At 29.9% G+C, this 20063-nt stretch overlaps 1 protein-coding gene across 1 annotated transcript in view; it reads right to left on the bottom strand.

The window, feature by feature from the left end:
- Positions 1–215: 215 nt before the first annotated feature.
- LOC143064323 (uncharacterized) overlaps positions 216–20063 on the bottom strand; it is a 35419-nt gene continuing 15571 nt past the window's right edge. Inside the window, exons 7-9 of the mRNA XM_076237078.1 lie at positions 19839–19973; positions 18332–18512; positions 216–9362 (exon numbers count right to left, since the gene is read on the bottom strand). Coding sequence (XP_076093193.1) covers positions 9178–9362; positions 18332–18512; positions 19839–19973 — 501 coding nt within the window. The 3' untranslated portion in view covers positions 216–9177. The remainder of the gene's footprint in view (positions 9363–18331; positions 18513–19838; positions 19974–20063) is intronic.

Here is a 20063-nt window from a genome sequence, read left to right as displayed (position 1 = left end):
CAATTATTGGTGTTTTCTTACAATTGTACATAAATAACAAATAACGAGACAACTGATATACTTATCCATGTTTTTTTTTTTCTTTCAATACTGAACAATGTATTTGTTGTTTCTTTTAAAATATTCTATATTTTTATCAAATGTATAAGGTGAGCCTACGCATTGTTGTAGTAATGGAAGATATCAACAGGCATAATAAAAAGAAACAAGCTACAATAAGTATTAACCATTTTTATTAAAATTCAAAACAGCAAACAATATTAACCAGAAAATAAAATTCTTTCCAAGGCACTCGTTACACAAGCTGCCCTAAATCACTTTCTCAAAGCTCAAGGTATAACAGCAAAAATATTGTCATGGAAATGATTTGTAACAGTATTGTTTGATTCTGAAGTTTTTTATCATTTAGATATATTTTATTTTACAATCATAAGTTTTACCAACCATATTTTTTGACTTTTTGAAATATATGATAATTTTAAATCCTATTATCATCTAACAAAGATGTCAACAGCTGTTTCATATTACTGGGTTGTCAAAAATGATCATTATTACAATTCTGTTTTACAAAGGAGTATGGACTATTCTATATAAATTACACATAATCATAATGAAGCAATATTGCTGTATGAGCCTGCTACAAAAATATTGCTGTCAAGTCAATGTTGCACATTATCCCATAACACATACAATCACTAAAATTGAAAAGGAAAATATTGTTGTCTTTATGAGCTACAATAATATGAACAGTATTTTGGACCATTTCTTAAAAAAATCATGGGCTCTATTTCTTTTACTGTTTATCTGGGTTTTTTAAACGAACTTGAACTATTTTCTTCAGACTATTTCTGCAAAAAAGTCAGTAAGTTCATACCTTAATTTTCTAAACATAATGAAACATGAGGCCTAGCAAGCATATTCAAAATTTAAATGACATAAAACCCTGTTTCTTTAATGATTAAAAGTATTTCTTGTTAGTTTGGTAAATACCAGTACTTATATGCAAGGAGTTATATATTACTGTTACATAAGTTTTTCAAACATGAAAAAAGCTTCAAGCAAATGCCTACACAGTCAATTGAAATAAGATTCAATAGTGTAATGTTTAATCTTAAAGGTTAAACTTAATACTATTCAATAATGCTAATTCTCATCATTTATATATGAAAATAATAATTTATTGCTGTATTAATACTGGGAACATCTGAACAAAATGTTGTGAGCAGTAGATTCTGTAAGCAAGTCTCAATAAATCAAAGCATAATGAATTGACAATTTTGTAATAAGACAAACATTACACATGAAGAAGATCAAATATATGAAAACAAAAAAAAACATTATTTTAACAAGAAATGAAACAATACCTTGAGCTAACAAATCACCTGGGTCCATACCAAACCTTTCTTTTAAAACCAATACAACAATCAGTTTATGAATCTCATTACCCGGTACTATACACATTTTTCAAGTTCACATAAAAATCTCCATAATTTAAATTTTTATAATTGTGTAACAAAATACTTAAATCAAATAAAAAAAAATACTGCCTTACAATCTAATACAGCTTTTTAAACCGTATGAAATCATTTTTTTTTTTTAAACATGAACTATTTATTTCAATATGAATCCTTGAAGCACATGCCACAAGTGATCATTGTATCAAGAAATAAAACACATTTATATTGGAATGTTAGTGTAATAGGATAAACAGTGAATTCAACACCATGGGTATGGATGTATACCATATCTTAATATAATAGTCTTAACATGTGAACTTGATTCAGACAAAGCCTATCAACAAAAGACCTCAAAATTAATGTTTTACATAAATACTTTGTTTCTACCAAATACACCCACTTATTCAGATAGTTATATACTATATTCTAGAATTTTGAAATGAATTAATCTTTTATTTTAGAATTGAATAGATATCTTTACACTTAACCAAAAATTTACAAGTTTGATCAGTTAAACTTGCATAGAAGGAGATATTTATCTTCAAAACTTGACTTCAGGTACAAATGTCATTTTAACCAATTAAATATCCTATGGCAGTATTTTAATAAAATATTTTTCTCTAACCAATACTGATGGATATTAATATGATAATCCTCAGTTTGCTAATAAGCCACTTTTGAAAAAAAAGTTTTCTTTGTACCATACTAGTTAAAAATTAAATAGAAATAAATTTGATTGAATGAAATTAATAGTTAGTCCTACAACTATTATTACTCTGACAGTATTAGACAAAAGCTGGAATAAAGCATTAGTATTTATGTGGAAGTGGTAGAAATAAAAAGTAAGACAAATTTAAGAGGTCTTTTAAAAAAAATCTTTTCAGTACTCATCAAATTCAATCTCAGTCCCTCAAAGGGAAAACATTTTTCAACAAATAACACCAATAAAAATAATAAACATGAGATTCCAACTATTTCTATGCAAATCTAGTATACAATAATAAATAACAACTAATATAATAATCACAGCTCTGCCTTAGATCAGGGTATTACAAATAAACACTCAATTTCTAAATAATTTGAGACAAATATTCATTTTCATTGATTTAAAATTAATGTTTTAAAAATAAGTACAACACTGTATTGCTTTCAATTAATTATTTTTGCAACTAAAAAATCAAAAATAGTTTTAATCTCTAAATTTATATAACACATGTTCTTCAAAACACTATTCAATTTCATATTTTACTCATATATAAATAACCAAAATCATAAATATCACTTGATTTGGACGATATCTTTACATTTTCAATTTTTACAAAGCTGAAGCGTAAATAATTTTTTCTTTGTTGAAAAAAAAATTATGATAAGTAAACAAGTTAAATGATTACTACATAAACAGAATGTCCTTATTAAAGGGACATATCCTACAGTTTAAGAGGGATCAGAATTTGATTTGGTTTTTTTGTAGAACATTTATAAAAGCTAAACATTAATGTAATTTTCCCCTATAAGCAGTAAATTTGGTCCAATTTTGTCAAAATAAGTTTAATCGCATCTCTGTCAAGTTTTGCAAGTCAAGTCAATCATTCAAGTCATATTAATCTGTATTTATGAAACCTTCCATTTCAACCTTTTAAACGAAATTTCAAACAAAGACTACCAGTCTTAAATATATTCCATGTATTGTAATTGAATATCAGTCAATAAACATTATACTGTTGTGAACAGTATATACAAAGAATCAATTGACCATACAAATTTACCCCAAACCCATTATAAATGTTATTTCATTCTACAGCAATAAAAATAAAAACATTAAATATTCAGAAAAATAAAAAATTTGATTGTCATTTCATTTTGAACAAATTAAAATAAATAAAAATATATTTAAGGCAAACAACTTTAAACATTTCTTCATTTCAAGAGAACGGATAGTGAGAAAATATGAATGTCTTTTGCAATTCTCACTTATACTTCATTTTATATTAATATTTTCACTTGATCTTATTTTTCTCTAGAAATATAGAAATTATGAATAAATCTTTCAACTGTTTTAAGATATATTTATATTTGTTGTTAATAAGAAAATTGTGGTAGTTTGTTATGGCTTTAATGTGATTTTTCCACTTTAGTTATTTACTACCAGTCTATAAACCCAAATTTTGTTTTTTTTTATTGAAAAATTTATTATGGTAAGACACCTATGTATGTCTATCTTATAATATCCTTTATTTCAAATTTGTCAGTTTTATATGTTGATGAATCCAAACTACACTTTCAAATATTTCATGTTTTAAATCACAAACAAAAAGTAAATGTAATTTAAACGTTTCCTTGTCAAATATTTCTAACACAAATTATTTATTGTCTAATATCCTATTGACCTTAAATATATTTTGATTTCATCATAATTTGTATTGCATTAATCATTATAAAATTTAAATCAAAACTGTATTGTAAGCCCTTTAAAATATCTCAATTTTTCAGTCACATGATATTTGATTTATATAAAGGCAAACTAATTCTTCAAATCAGTACTTTGTAACATGCAATATTTTCATGCACTTTGTAAATATACAACACAACCGTATATATGAGATCAACATTATTTACACCATTAAATGATTTAAATACAGTTTTATCAACTTCATTAAAATCAAATATCAACCCAGAAGAACAAAACTTTTGAAAATTCCGTTTCAAATTCTTTTATGTTTTTTGGTATTTGGTAGAACTTTGTTCTGTGTTAATTTTAGTAGCTAGTACAAGGATTTCTAAAGAAGTAAAGTAGAAAAAATAATTCAAACTGTAATTTTCATTAAATTCTAAATGAGGCCTTTCGACTTTTTAATGATGATAACAACGACAGATTCATATGAAAATACCATTTCAACATTCTATTAACACCCTGATCATTTGCAGCTACAATATATCTAGTTTATTGTGATAAATATTCACTTTTGTCATAAAAAGCTACACACTTCTATATAAATATTGTAAATAGTATGGCATCTCTAGTAAATAAACACACAACTCTACAAAAGTGCCAACCCTTCACATCCAAGCTGTTTAATTTATTACTGTAAAATGTTTAAATGAGTTCAAATTTTCAAACATAATAGGTTCACCTTTTTCAATTTTTATCTAAGAAGTTGTATTCCTTTAAAAATATATATTTCATCGCAAGATGCATAATGATTTTGCAATTTTCATTTTCTATAAAATTCAAAAATTTCAGACTTAAAGAGAGAAATAATTAAAAACAGGCTTTTCCTTAATTTAAAACACTTGTAATGAAGATATTCTTTACTTGAATCCAAACATATTTAAGAGTTAACCCTAATGAAAGCCTTTGCCAAACTGGTTCTATCTGTGATCATTATTATATTGAATACGTTTGATAAAATGGCATTTAAGTTAAAGAAAGTTGTAATGCAACTTACTTAAATACATTTGAATAAAACTTTGACACAAGTTGGGGAAATATTTTTCCTTTAATTGGAAACATAATCACTTAAGATTATCTGGTTATAAAACACTTTGAGTATTGAAGATGATGGTTAGATTTGAGTGTCAAACATTACAAAACAAACCAAAATGCTATCCATTCTGAAGTCTTGCAAGATATCTTTTAGGATTATAATACCCTATTGCAAAATTTTAAGAAGGTCAAAATGCAGATGAATTACAAATGGAAAAGCAGACATTTTTCAAATTTAGCAAACAACTTTACTGCTACAAAGTGACAGGGTTGGCAACATTATTTCTACATAGTAAAAAAAGAATGTCATAATAAAAATTCTAGCCATTATACTATAAAACAACCATTATATTATCTAAACCTGACTATTTTATTTCATAGATTATGGTAATGTGACTATAATATATATATTGTGCTCCTTCCAACAAAATACAGAATATGTGCATAGGTAGAATACCAAATCATTTTTAACAAGTAGAAAAAAACCTTGCATAAAATTATTACACTTAAAAAAATATTGCAACAAAGGTAGAGAAAATATAACATTAATGCTGAAACAATGGATATAGATATTTTAATTAACATACAGTAGAACTGTGTCTTTTATTGTGACTATGCTCAACTAAACTAAAAGCAGTTCTAAATGATAGTATATTTGAAATAAATAAATCAAGATGATTAATTTTAAAATATTTTATTTTTCCATCATTTTGAATAATAAAAACTTTGGATCTCACTTACAACAAAATTTAGTTCCGAACTTCTCTCAAATTCAACAGAGAAGTGCTAGACAATTAAATGCTCTTAAAGAACTGAGTAATATTATGCACAAGATCAAGTGAATTTGTTACATTAAAAGCCATTTAAAGTTTATATACTGAAGACAGCATCATCTATGAAATTTCAGTGTAATGATGAACAAAATTTAGTTCTGGGAGCAATTATTCTTTAACTTTTCTGATTAAAAAACAATACTTTTATTAAAAATTTCTTGCTATTTAGTAATACATATTATAGTTTTCTGCTTTTAAGATTTTCAGAATCAGCAATATACCGGATCTGTTCAAATATTAAAATAATTATTTTCTGGTCTATCTATGAATAATATTTTCATGATTATTCATGTATTATATTATCTATATAACACACCTAGATAATGCATTACATGTAATACTTAATTTTAATACAAGCCAAAACACAGACTTCTCTTACTTTTAAGAACTTATTTTCTCTTTTTCTAACCTGATATCAAACATGAGCATTTATATTTACTGAAATAATGATAAAATAAATGGTTTCTTAGAAATCAGTACTAGTTTTGTTTCAGTGGGTTTTCTGCAGCAGAAGCTATTTTTACATGGATATTCATCATATTTATTGAAATTTGGTTAATGAAACAAGGAAACCCATATAAATTCCAAACTACTTTATTTTCATTAAGTGGTGGCAAGATTTAACAAATTCTTTCGATTGCATGGCATTTACAGTTTTATTTTTTAATGGGCAGTATACTACATGATAATTTTGATTGATTCAGAGACATGCCTCTTCAATAAATACATGTTACTTTTAAACATAAATGGGCTAATCTCATATTTACTACAAAATCAACATCTACCAATAAAATAAACTGTTTATTCATTACTATATCTGTACAACAACTAAAATACTTGGAAAATTGGCATCTACAACTTGACCAACTGATGTCTAATTATAAAAATGAAAATGGTAAACACCAACTATGTTAAAAAAATTCAATAGAAAATAAAACAAAACAATCTATTTATATCCCCAACATATTAATTTGGATTGTTTAACCATCCATTTAATCCAAAATATAAATAAGGAAAAGTTAAATTCCTATTCATTGCAACTTTACAAGTTTGAATGATTATGTTATGACTGATAACAGATCCCAGATATACAAGATTTTCAACATATCTGATTTGTTTTCAATTCCTCAAACATATTAAGAGAAACTAATGTTAAAAAGGGGGAAAAAGAAGCCTATATGGCATTTATTTTTTTAATAGCACAAAATGTGTGCCCAACACAGAATAATACTGTTACATTATGAACTTGAAGACATAGTGATAAATATTAGAATGAAAGACTAGAAATTTGATGCACCATGAACAAGATTGATGAACTCTCTTCATTAACTGTGTATTTACATGTTTTATTTAAGTGCTAGTCTTTGTAAGAAGCAGCCAATTTAGGTAAAAATCAAAACATGATCAGAAAAAACCCACTGAGCTAATCATGTTATTTAATACTAACTATCATCCTGAGTTAAAAATTATTAGTCTTTCGTTTGTGTGTGTCTTGTAATATCAAATAACTCGGTTAGAAAATTGGTTAGAATGATAGCAAATTACAGAGTTATCTCCCCTTATTCGATCATTTCTAGTGCATTTCAACCAAATTGTATCTTCTATTACCAGAACAGAAAACAAAAATGAATGTTATTTTTGTGCATAACTACATATTATGAACTGAAATCAATGTCAATTTGGGTGGGGTTTTTTGGTCATGTTTTCACCACTGCCTGATTCTTAGGCAGACTGGCACTTAATCTTACAAAAGAGATATGGCACTTATACTCTTCAAAAATAATATATTGAAAAGAAATTAACTCAAATGCAAAGTTTTAGAACACAGAAGATATATTGTTATTTTTTATGAACAGAAATAATGTAACCACAAAATCTGTTTTCAATCTTTTATGCTTCAACAACATACTATGTGTTATTACCAAAGATGAAAAGAGAAATTATGGCAGTATTAAAGATATTTACATATTAATAAACTATATGATTACATGCCCTGCTGTATAACTTCATAAAAATTCTACTTCCTGCTTATTATGTACAAAATGATAAATAATACTATTTGATCTAAATAATAAACATAACTATAACAGCTCTTTCAGATTCATAACAGCAATTTTCGAAATATGTTCATTTTCATTTAAGACTCAATAAAAAAAATTTTTTTTTAACATCTGCTCATTCATATTTCAAGTTTTGACAAATTCCAATGACCCATTTCTGGCCATGGCCATAAGGTTGGTTATCTGACCACAGATATATTTGAATATGAGTTCAAACAACTCTTATCAATTGTTTATTACTATAAATTTTCCATAATTTTTAAATGGCTATATGAACATAAAGCAATCACCTTTCTAAGCTGCTGAATACAAAAAGAAGCTGATTCAATAAATATGCACCTGATATGAAATATCATTTCTAAATAACAATAACTTAATAAAACTAGTAAATTTACATCTAACTATGTTAGGGAATGATGAAAGACTATATACATACACTTTAAATGCTATGAACTATTTAAATTCTAAAGGCCAAAACACAATTTTATTATAATATCCTGATGGGCAATTCTACATTACTTGTTGATAGAATTAAATTAGTTCTACATAAACATGTGTCTATATTAACAGACAGTAAAACAGGAATAGATGCACAATACCTGAGAAAATATGTAAAAATTAATGGACTCCCTCCCCAACAAGTATTAGTCCAAATATCAATTCTGTTTTTGTAAAAGCAAATTTTATGAAGTTTTTTTCAACGATTATTTGTGAAGCCAAAGAAGAGAAAGAATGCGTCTGAATCAATTGTATGGATAATTACCTTTTTAAGGCAAATATTCCTATAATCAATAAATGAGTTTATTCAACTGCAATTTCGAAGGTTTACTGTTTCCAGAGGAAAGAAAACATAATAAAACCAAACATAAAAAGATTTTGCATGTATTTAAATTAATATGCATTATTTCTGAAACTGAATTGTCTTTTAAAATGCTCTTTACCTGATCCAGCTTGGTCCTTAGACAGGAAATACTGTCAGTGAGCATAGCCAATGTGCAATGTCTATATATGAAATCTTTAATAAAAAAATAAACCAATAATATTACACTCTGATTCAACATTTACCACTGGCAGGAACTTTAATACAAACTATTCATAATGCAATTCATGACATCATGCAAGTTATTAAAAATCTACAAAAGTGTTCTAAAATAACATCAAATAATATTAATCTTAACTTTGATTACAAAAATAAAATAATAATGGCCACCTAATGTTCTAATATCACAACCTACTAGTAATTTTCTGATCAGTATCTCTCATGATTATGACTGAACTTAATATCTACTATCACATAATATTTCACACATAAATGCCAACTGTTGACTATTCCTCTGATATTTCTATGTCTTATCTTTACCAGGAGATTCTCCTTGTTTGACTGTTGTCAAGGATTGTATATCTATTCCATATTTAGTCAGACAAGGGTTGTCCTTATCAGCTGCCTGGAGGGAACACCATTGTGCAGTTCTGGCCCTTCTGGTTAATTCTGACAATTCACTAATGCTTGCTGCTAAAGCAAGAACATCTGAAATGGTTAAAGTGCAAGATGAAATAATTACATAACATAAATGTGTCATAAGGATTTCATAACTTTTTGTAGTAGATCACAATCTCATGTTGATTTCCAGTGATGTTTTATGTCCTTATTTTATAAACATCCATGACTGCACATACACTTCCTCACAACAACACATCAATGTATGTATAAAAAAAAAAGTTTATTTATGTATTAGTTCTAAGATTTGAATAATTTCTGTGGGGTAGTTTTATATGTTATTCATAAAGGTATGGATTGTGTGAACATTTCTAGTAACTGCACATGTAAATAGTTACAAAATAGCCAAACCCGGATAAAAGTGTATGAACAATGTAATTAGGCCTATTCTGTTTTATTTTTGTACTATCAATTCCAAGTTTACTTTCCACAGCAGTCACTGAGACTCAAGAGTGAGAGTGAGCGAAGGTATTTCACTTCGTATCTTATCACCTATTTTCCTACGTAAATTCTAGGAGGAACCCCATTCCTAACTCTTTAAATATTTAATTTCCTTTGGGTCAGTGATCATGACTCCTTTCCGTACACATTTATCGGTTTAAATTGCATTCGTTTGCTAATATAATACGACGTTTATTGACAGAACGAGCTAATACTCGACGTCTTGTTTAGGTTCAGAATTCACGGAAGATACCCCCGGGAGGGAGACAACTCGAAACGATAATATGGAAGACTCCATTTCACCTGAAGGGGTGTTCTACGATATGGAATACATTTATTTTAATTTAAATGATGCATATGATTTAAAATTATGCAACAACAATAACCCTCAATAGCAGACATTCATAGAAAAGATCCCATGAGTTATAAATTAATTAATTGAGTGGGGAATCCAGAGCAACCATTCAATCTAAAACCCCTTGAAGTCAAGAAAACTATACGCATGCGCATAATTTCCAAAACAAACCCAGGGGCAAGATATATTAAATGTCTATTAAACGACCTAGATGGTTCTCTATTTCTTTATGGAAGTACAATCTCAAAAATCAGTTTCATAACGGTAACATATAAGAAAAACTCCACTTCAGTTCTTATATGACAGAAATAGATTTATCGGTATTCAGAGAACTCTGGCATTTTATCAAAACTGGGAATTCCCTCTGACGTGTTTCTAAATTTATAAAAACACTAAATATAAATACTGCTTAATTCTGATTTTCCGTGTTGTTGAAAACACGCATATAAGTCAAGGGAATTATCAAACATGAAGATTATGAAAAGAACATTATAGGAAAGTTGATTAAGTTCAATCCCTTTGTTTGTTTTTACCTTTTAAAGCAAGACAATCATAAGAATCTGAGATGTTCCTTCATGTTTAGAATAAAACGATTGACGTGAGGGCAATGCTCTGAGCCACCGGGATAAGTCTACAGATTGCTTGAAAGCAATCGTATCCCAAAAATCAGGAAGGCATTATAGTTTCATGAAATAAAAAATTTAATCAAGTGAAGATAGAGATATGTCACTCCTGTATGCAATTTTGTTAGTACATTGTATAATGCTAGACTCAGGAAGCAGGGCCAAATAATCTTGATGGAAATTAGATATGCCCATGCTATAATAACCCCCTACCATTAGTGTTCCTCTTAAAATGACCTTATCACCAGTGATATTGTTGTCTTTTTTCAAAACTACCTCTACCGTTTTTTATTGGGAAAAATGCATATTTTTTATTGAAATTGGGAAATATTATTCTAACCACATCTCCGATTTTTTGCTGACCTTTGCTGTCTTTTTTGCACTGTTTTTTCATGTCTATTTTGGTTGTCAGACATTTTCAACCTCGAAGGTACTTTTCGAAGAGGGAAAAAAACAGAAGCAATGATGGTACTTAATGCATTGAAAACTTCATGTGTTACAAACACCATGATGATTCTGATCAGAAAACCGTATCTCTAAAGTGCTTTATAATATCAAAATAATAACATGAATACGATATTTACAAACATTACTACCAATGCTATCACTGTTTGGGGAAAATGTAGACCTTTTTGGGAGGAATTTTAAGCCATTTTTTTTAGAAATTGGGAATTTTCTCTAGGGGAAAAGGCCGAATTTCGGCTGTTATTTGAGGCAAACAATATCACTGATCACATACTTTAATGTGTAAGACATGAAAAATTATTGAAGCTTGAATAAAGAGACAGGGTCAAATAATCTCTATGGAAATGAACTTTGGCAATGCTAATACATCTGGCTTTCAAATATCTAGGACTTACCTGAAAATGTTCCTCTTAAAATGATAAAAAAAAAAATGGGGAATGTGTCCATGGGATACAGATGATGCCCCCTCTGCGTATCAGATTATGAAGAGACAGACATCAACAACTGTAAAAATGAAGTTACCAAAATGTGAACTTAATCTGTGTTTTGTGGTAATAAACATTGTGTATAAGTTTCAAAACATTTGATTGAGGCAAAACTAAGTTAGAGAACAAAAACAAAACCAGATGCTCTGCAGGGCGCAGCTTTATACAACCGCAGAGGTTGGACCCTGAACGGTTGGGGCAAGTATGGACTAAACATTCAAGCTGGATTCAGCTCTAAATTTGTATTGTGATTAAATAGTTGACACAGCATAGGTTTCTGACACAGAATGAATGTGGTCTAATGAACTTAAAAAATTTGTTTTGCCTTTGAGCAATTCACTATGCTGTTGAATATTAATCCTCTCAAAAAAATGTTTGAAGAAATTTTCTTTTTATCTATGAAATCTGAAATGGGAAAAATTGAAATCCCCCCCCCCCCCCCCCCCATTTTTTCCCCCCCTTATTCCAAAACTGATCTCAATTCAAATTTCTAATGGAGTTTGCAACAATAACTACTCATTTAAATACATCATAAAATATTATTGCGAACCCAATTGAACCTTTCCATAGATTCACCTGATAACTACCTGTCCATTTAAACTTTTGGCAGTTCTATTGTCCCATCTAACAAATACAACAGGTATTGTTCTCTGTATAGTTTATTCACTCAGACCTTTAAATTTCTTCTAAGAGAAATCTATCACTCATTGATTAATCTACCCGAGTAAAAAATCAACTGCTAAATTAGATGGAAAAAACATGTTTACTATTTATAAAAAACAGTATATGAGTTTGAATGTATTATATTTTCAATCTGTTGAATGTAAACACTGAATCAAACATTAATAAAAGTTGATTTCTGAAAAAAATCAACATTATTCCTATTTCGAAAAAAAAAATTGATAAAAAAAACCTAAAAATGTTGATGTTTATATATTAAGGCCTTCTTAAAAGTATTCTATAATAACAAAAACTAAAAGATGCAAATTTTCATACGAACAATACTTTTTTTTTTTAAAACAAACTTTTTATGATTAAATTATTATTTATTTTGAACAGATTGAAAAAAAATATTTAATTTATTTTAATAAGCATCAAATCACAGGCATTTTTTTTTATGTGAAACATGTAATTTCCATCAATTTAGCAGATAAACTTTTTACTCTGGTAGATTAATTAATGAGTGATAGATTTCTCTTAGAAGAAATTTAAAGGTCTGAGTGAATAAACTATACAGAGAACAATACCTGTTGTATTTGTTAGATGGAACAATAGAACTGCCAAAAGTTTAAATGGACAGGTAGTTATCAGGTGAATCTATGGAAAGGTTCAATTGGGTTCGCAATAAAATGTAAAAAAAAGTGCTTGTTATCACTGAATGGTAAAGATTGTTTTAATTTATCAGTTGGTAGTAAAAGTGAATATACATTGTATATTGTGTAAAACAATGATTTAAGTTGATTCAACTACTATTCTGGACAAAGAAAGATAACTCCAATTGAAAATTTCTTGCTATTGCGCAATATTGTGCAATTAGATATTTCTTGCTATTGCTCAATACTGTGCAATTGAAAATACTTGCTATTGCACAATACTGTGCAATTGAAGATTTCTTGCTATTGCGCAATACTGTGCAATTGAAAATTTCTTGCTGTAGCACAATACTGTGCAATTGAAGATTTCTTCCTATTGCTGAATACTGTGAACTTGAAAATTTCTTGCTATTGCACAATACTTAATATAATAATTTGGGATCCTGATTTGGACCAACTTGAAAACTGGGCCCATAATCAAAAATCTAAGTACATGTTTAGATTCAGCATATCAAAGAAGCCCAAGAATTCAATTTTTGTTAAAATCAAACTTAATTTAATTTTAGACCCTTTGAACTTTAATGTAGACCAATTTGAAAACGGGACCAAAAATTAAGAATCTACATACACAGTTAGATTTGGCATATCAAAGAACCCCAATTATTCAATTTTTGATGAAATCAAACAAAGTTTAATTTTGGACCCCAATTTGGACCAAATTGGACCAACTTGAAAACTGGGCCAATAATCAGAAATCTAAGTACATTTTTAGATTCAGCATATCAAAGAACCCCAAGAATTCAATTTTTGTTAAAATCAAACTAAGTTTAATTTTGGACCCTTTGGACCTTAATGTAGACCAATTTGAAAACGGGACCAAAAATTAGGAATTTACATACACAGTTAGATTCGGCATATCAAAGAACCCCAATTATTCAATTTTTGATGAAATCAAACAAAGTTTAATTTTTTACCCTTTGGGCCCCTTATTCCTAAACTGTTGGGACCAAAACTTCCAAAATTAATCCCAACCTTCCTTTTAAGGTCATAAACCGTGTGTTTAAATTTGATAGATTTCTATTTACTTATACTAAAGTTATGGTGTGAAAACCAAGAAAAATGCTTATTTGGGCCCTTTTTGGCCCCTTATTCCTAAACTGTTGAGACCTCAACTCCCAAAATCAATCCAAACCTTCCTTTTGTGGTCATAAACCTTGTGTCAAAATTTCATAGATTTCTATTCACTTAAACTAAAGTTATAGTGCGAAAACCAAGAAAATGCTTATTTGGGCCCTTTTTGGCCCCTAATACCTAAACTGTTGGGACTAAAACTCCCAAAATCAATCCCAACCTTCCTTTTATGGTCATAAACCTTGTGTTAAAATTTCATAGATTTCTTTTTACTTATACTAAAGTTATAATGTGAAAACCAAATGTCTTCGGACTACGACAACGACGATGCCAACGTGATACAAATATACGACCAAAAAATTTTCAATTTTTGCGGTCTTATAAAAATGGCAATTTTTCCATTAGTTAGGGTCACAACTCTAGAACAGTAAAAGTTAGGCCAACAAAATTCAAACTTGATCTATGTTTTGCGGTAATAAGCATTGCAAATAAGTTTCATAACATTTGGTTAAGGAAAACTTAAGAAAGCGGACGGTAACATAAATTCTGCAATTTTTCTGTTTGTAAAGGGGTATAACTCTAGAAAGGCAAGAGTAACGCTACCCAAATTCCACCTTGATCTGTGTTTTATGGTAATAAGCAAGGTGTATAACTTCATAACATTTGGTTGAGGCAAACTAGAGTTAGAGAACAGAAACCAATTAAAGAAAGTACAGACAAGGGTAAAACTGTAGGAAAAAAAGCCACAGGAAAAAAAGTCACAGAAAAAAAGTCACGGAAAAAAAGTCACAGGAAAAAAGGTCACAGGAAAAAAAGTCACAATATATATTTTTGTATGAAATAGTCATATGGTCTGCACATACATGTATTAACAGGAGAAACATTCCAAATAGATATTTTGTATGGAAATGGACATTTTTTTAATTCATTTTAAAAGACTAGCGTTGGAAATTTAGATATAAATCACAAATCATTTAAATGAAACCTGTACATGCTGGTGTACTATTGATACATGTTTTCAAGAATTTGTTGTAATTATTTTGTTTTATATCTCTTATGAAAGAGATGTGATTTAAACAGCAACAATTTCCTCTGATTTCATTTTGAATTCAAGTAAGAAGTACAGTTTATGACTTGACCACATGTTATTTGGATTTTTGAAGATAAGTATCCTTTATTTTAGTGTTAAATATTAATTATATTAGCTTAGTATTTATAGGGACTGTTGATATTGATGTGTGGCTTCTTGTGGCACCTTCCCCCTTTGTAGACCTTTCACTTCCTGCCTCCGTAGGAAGCCATATACCAATGAAATACAACTTAGGCTCAATATTAAACTAGAGGCTCTAAAGAGCCTGTGTTGCTCACCTTGGTCTATGTGCATATTAAACAAAGGACACAGATGGATTCATGACAAAATTGTGTTTTGCTGATAGTGATGTGTTTGTAGATCTTACTTTACTGAACATTCTTGGTACTTAGAATTTTCTCTATCTATAATAAACTTGGACCTTTAGATACAGTGAAAAATATTTTGTAAAAATTTACAAAAATTTACCAAATTAGTGAAAATTGTTAAAAATTGAATAAAATGGGCAACAACTCCTTAAGGGGTCAACTGACGATTTTGGTCATTTTGACTTATTTCTAGATCTTACTTAGCTGAACATTATTGCTGTTTACAGTTTATCTCTATCTATAACAATATTCAAGATAATAACCAAAAACAGCAAAATTTCATTAAAATTACTAATTCAGGGGCAGCAACCCAACAACAGGTTATCCGATTTATCTGAAAATTTCAGGGCAGATAGATCTTGACCTGTTACACAATTTTACCCCTGTCAGATTTGCTCTAAATGCTTTGGTTTTTGAGTTATAAGCCCAAAACTGCATTTTACCCCTATGTTCTATTTTTAGCCATGGCGGCCATCTTGGATGGTTGGCCGGGTCACCGGACACATTTTTTAAACAAGATACCCCAATGATGATTTTGGCCAAGTTTGGTGTAATTTGGCCAAGTAGTTTCAGAGGAGAAGATGTAAAAGATTACTAAGATTTACGAAAAATGGTTAAAAATTGACTATTAAGGGCAATAACTCCTAAAGGGTTCAACTGACCATTTCGGTCATGTTGACTTATTTGTAAATCTTTTTTTGCTGAACATTATTGCTGTTTACAGTTTATCTCTATCTATAATAATATTCAAGATAATAACCAAAAACAGCAAAATTTCATTAAAATTACTTATTCTGGGGCAGCAACCCAAAACCGGGTTGTCCAATTCATCTGAAAATTTCAGGGCAGGTAGATCTTGACCTGATAAACAAATTTACGTCATGTCAGATTTACTCTAAATGCTTTGGTTTTTGAGTTATAAGCCAAAAACTGCATTTTACCCAAGGTTCTATTTTTAGCCATGGCGGCCATCTTGATTGGATGGCTGGGTCACTGGACACATTTTTCAAACTACATACCCCAAAGATGGTTGTGGCCAAGTTTGGATTGATTTGGCCAAGTAGTTTCAGAGGAGAAGATTTTTGTAAAAGATTACTAAGATTTACGAAAAATGGTTAAAAATTGACTATAAAGGGCAATAACTCCTAAAGGGGTCAACTGACCATTTCGGTCATGTTGACTTATTTGTAGATCTTACTTTGCTGAACATTATTGCTGTTTACAGTTTATCTCTATCTATAATAATATTCAAGATAATAACCAAAAACAGCAAAATTTCCTTAAAATTACCAATTCAGGGGCAGCAACCCAACAACGGGTTGTCTGATTCATCTGAAAATTTCAGGGCAGATAGATCTTGACCTGATGAACAATATTACCCCCGTCAGATTTGCTCTAAATGCTTTGGTTTTTGAGTTATAAGCCCAAAACTGCATTTTACCCCTATGTTCTATTTTTAGCCATGGCGGCCATCTTGGATGGTTGGCCGGGTCACCGGACACATTTTTTAAACAAGATACCCCAATGATGATTTTGGCCAAGTTTGGTGTAATTTGGCCAAGTAGTTTCAGAGGAGAAGATGTAAAAGATTACTAAGATTTACGAAAAATGGTTAAAAATTGACTATTAAGGGCAATAACTCCTAAAGGGGTCAACTGACCATTTCGGTCATGTTGACTTATTTGTAAATCTTTTTTTGCTGAACATTATTGCTGTTTACAGTTTATCTCTATCTATAATAATATTCAAGATAATAACCAAAAACAGCAAAATTTCATTAAAATTACTAATTCAGGGGCAGCAACCCAACAACAGGTTATCCGATTTATCTGAAAATTTCAGGGCAGATAGATCTTGACCTGTTACACAAGTTTACCCCATGTTAGATTTGCTCTAAATGCTTTGGTTTTTGAGTTATAAGCCAAAAACTGCATTTTACCCCTATGTTCTATTTTTAGCCATGGCGGCCATCTTGGATGGTTGGCCGGGTCACCGGACACATTTTTTAAACTAGATACCCCAATGATGATTTTGGCCAAGTTTGGTGTAATTTGGCCCAGTAGTTTCAGAGGAGAAGATTTTTGTAAAAGTTAACGACGCCGGACGACGACGGACGACAGACGACGGACGACGGACGACGGACGCCAAGTGATGGGAAAAGCTCACTTGGCCCTTTGGGCCAGGTGAGCTAATAAAAGGAATCAGCTTTCTCTGTTTGTTAAAAAGTCAATTTTGAAAAAAGAACATATTCTATTACGCTTTTATTAGTTTATATATCATTCCTTTGGTTTTTAAAAATTATAAATTTACCACTAACATATATATATATAAATAATCTGATACAAGTATATTATGATTTTTTTTCTATGCATTAAAAAACTCCAGATTAATTACTTATTGCATACATGTATATATACAAAGTGACTTTTTCCTGTGCATTCCAACATACTTCTGATAAATAATTTTACTTAAACATATTGTGACTTTTTTTCCTGTGACTTCTTTTCTTGTGACTTTTTTTCCTGTGACTTTTTTTCCGTATTCCAACTTAAAGCCCCCTTCTCTACACTAGGTTTTCTCACCGTATTGAAGACACATTGGTAGACTTCGACTGTTTTTTGCTTTTTGGTTGGGTTGTTGACCTTTAAGATATTCCCCATTTCCATTGTCAATTTTATTGGTAAACTTTATACACAATATTTACGCACTTTAAACTTTAATATAGTACCTTTGTCTTCTTGATGTCTAGGACCTCCGTTCCTATGACGATTTGTGGCATTAACAATCTCTTCCTTTCGTCTAGCTTGGACTTTTCTTATCCCTTCCAGCCATCTTTCCATGGCTGAATGGATGTTAGGATGAACTGTTATATTTCTTAACCTCTCCATTTTATCAATCAGTGTTAAAATCTGTTGAAATAACAACTAGTATATTACAAGAGTGCACATGCTGAAATGTCTCATCTTTTTTTACCAATTATTGACATTATGTTGATAGTCCTAAATATAAAGCTTTATTACAACTGTCACATAAACTCATCATTAATCAAGAAAACTAAACATTGATCAATAAACCATGAAAATGAGGTCAAGGTCAGATGAACCATGACAGGCAGACATGTACAGCTAACAATTCTTCCATACAACAAATATAGTTGACCTATTGCTTATAAATTGAGAAAAACAGACCAAAACACAAATACTTAACACTGTGCAATGAACACTGAAAATGAGGTTAAGGGTAAATAAAACCTGCACAATTGACATATAGATCACAAAATATTTCCATACACCAAATATAGTTGACCTATTGCATTTCGTATTAGAAAAAATAGACCAAAACTCAAAAATTTAACTATGACCACTAAACCATGAAAATGAGGTCAAGGTCAGATAACACCTGCCAGTTGGACATGTACACTTTACAATCCTTCCATACACCGAATATACAAGACCTATTGCTTATAGCATCCAGGTGTTCCACCTTCTAAAATATAAAGCTTTTAAGAAGTTAGCTTACGCCGCCACCACCGCCTGTTCACTATCCCTTTGTCAAGCTTTCTGCAACAAAAGTTGCAGGCTCAACGAAAATCAATCCCTGCATTTTTACAGTTAAATAAAAGACCAGAGTTCAAATAGTCCAAGACCACAATTATTTCGTAGTGCATTTCTTTTTTAGAACATAAATGAAAATTAAAAAAATCCCACCTGCGCTTTCTCAATGAAATTTTTACAGTGTGTTATACTACTTTTGGGACAAATTATATCAAAATTATAGAAAACTTCATCGGCTCTAACTCAAAATATGGACAATTTTATGTTCAGGGCGTCTTGAAATCTTTTAACAGCTTTCGGAGTGCTAATTTTTAACCTTTTTCAGCTGGACCAAATCACTACTTTCCTTTAAAATTCTGGACCCAAATTTTTTACAGTGTAATTTCACCCCCCTACTTGCAATTTGTGGCATTAAACATGGAGAAATAAATTTGGAAGGGGTATAAAAATAAATGGCAGGTAACCCACTGTCGACACTAGGTACTATATTCGTGAACAACGAAAATCAAGGGAGGGCAATTGTGGTCTCGGACTAAATGCCCCTCCCACCCCCTTAAGTTGCACATCTTTTATCTATAAAAGTACAAGGGAAATAACCAAAAAAGTAGCTCCTTTTGAAGGAATTAAATGCTTATAAATGTAAATTTCTTCCATAATGTAAAATAAATTTCAAATGAGTACCCTTGCATGTTCCTTAAATGAGTCTACTATGAGCCTGTCAACTCTAGAGGGATTGGATGGTAGCCTTGGAACAACTATATTATTCATACTCGATACTCTTTTTCCAGGATTTTGACGTGCCAATTCCGCCTCAGTCTGTAAATAATAAAGAACAACAGTTATTAAATTTAAAGCTAACAAGTCAGAAAATGCACAAAATCATTCTATTTTTGTCAATTTCTCATT

Source organism: Mytilus galloprovincialis, chromosome 2, assembly GCF_965363235.1.
Source record: "Mytilus galloprovincialis chromosome 2, xbMytGall1.hap1.1, whole genome shotgun sequence".
Taxonomy (NCBI): Eukaryota; Metazoa; Mollusca; class Bivalvia; order Mytilida; family Mytilidae; genus Mytilus; species Mytilus galloprovincialis.
This window is presented reverse-complemented; position numbering and strand designations above follow the sequence as displayed.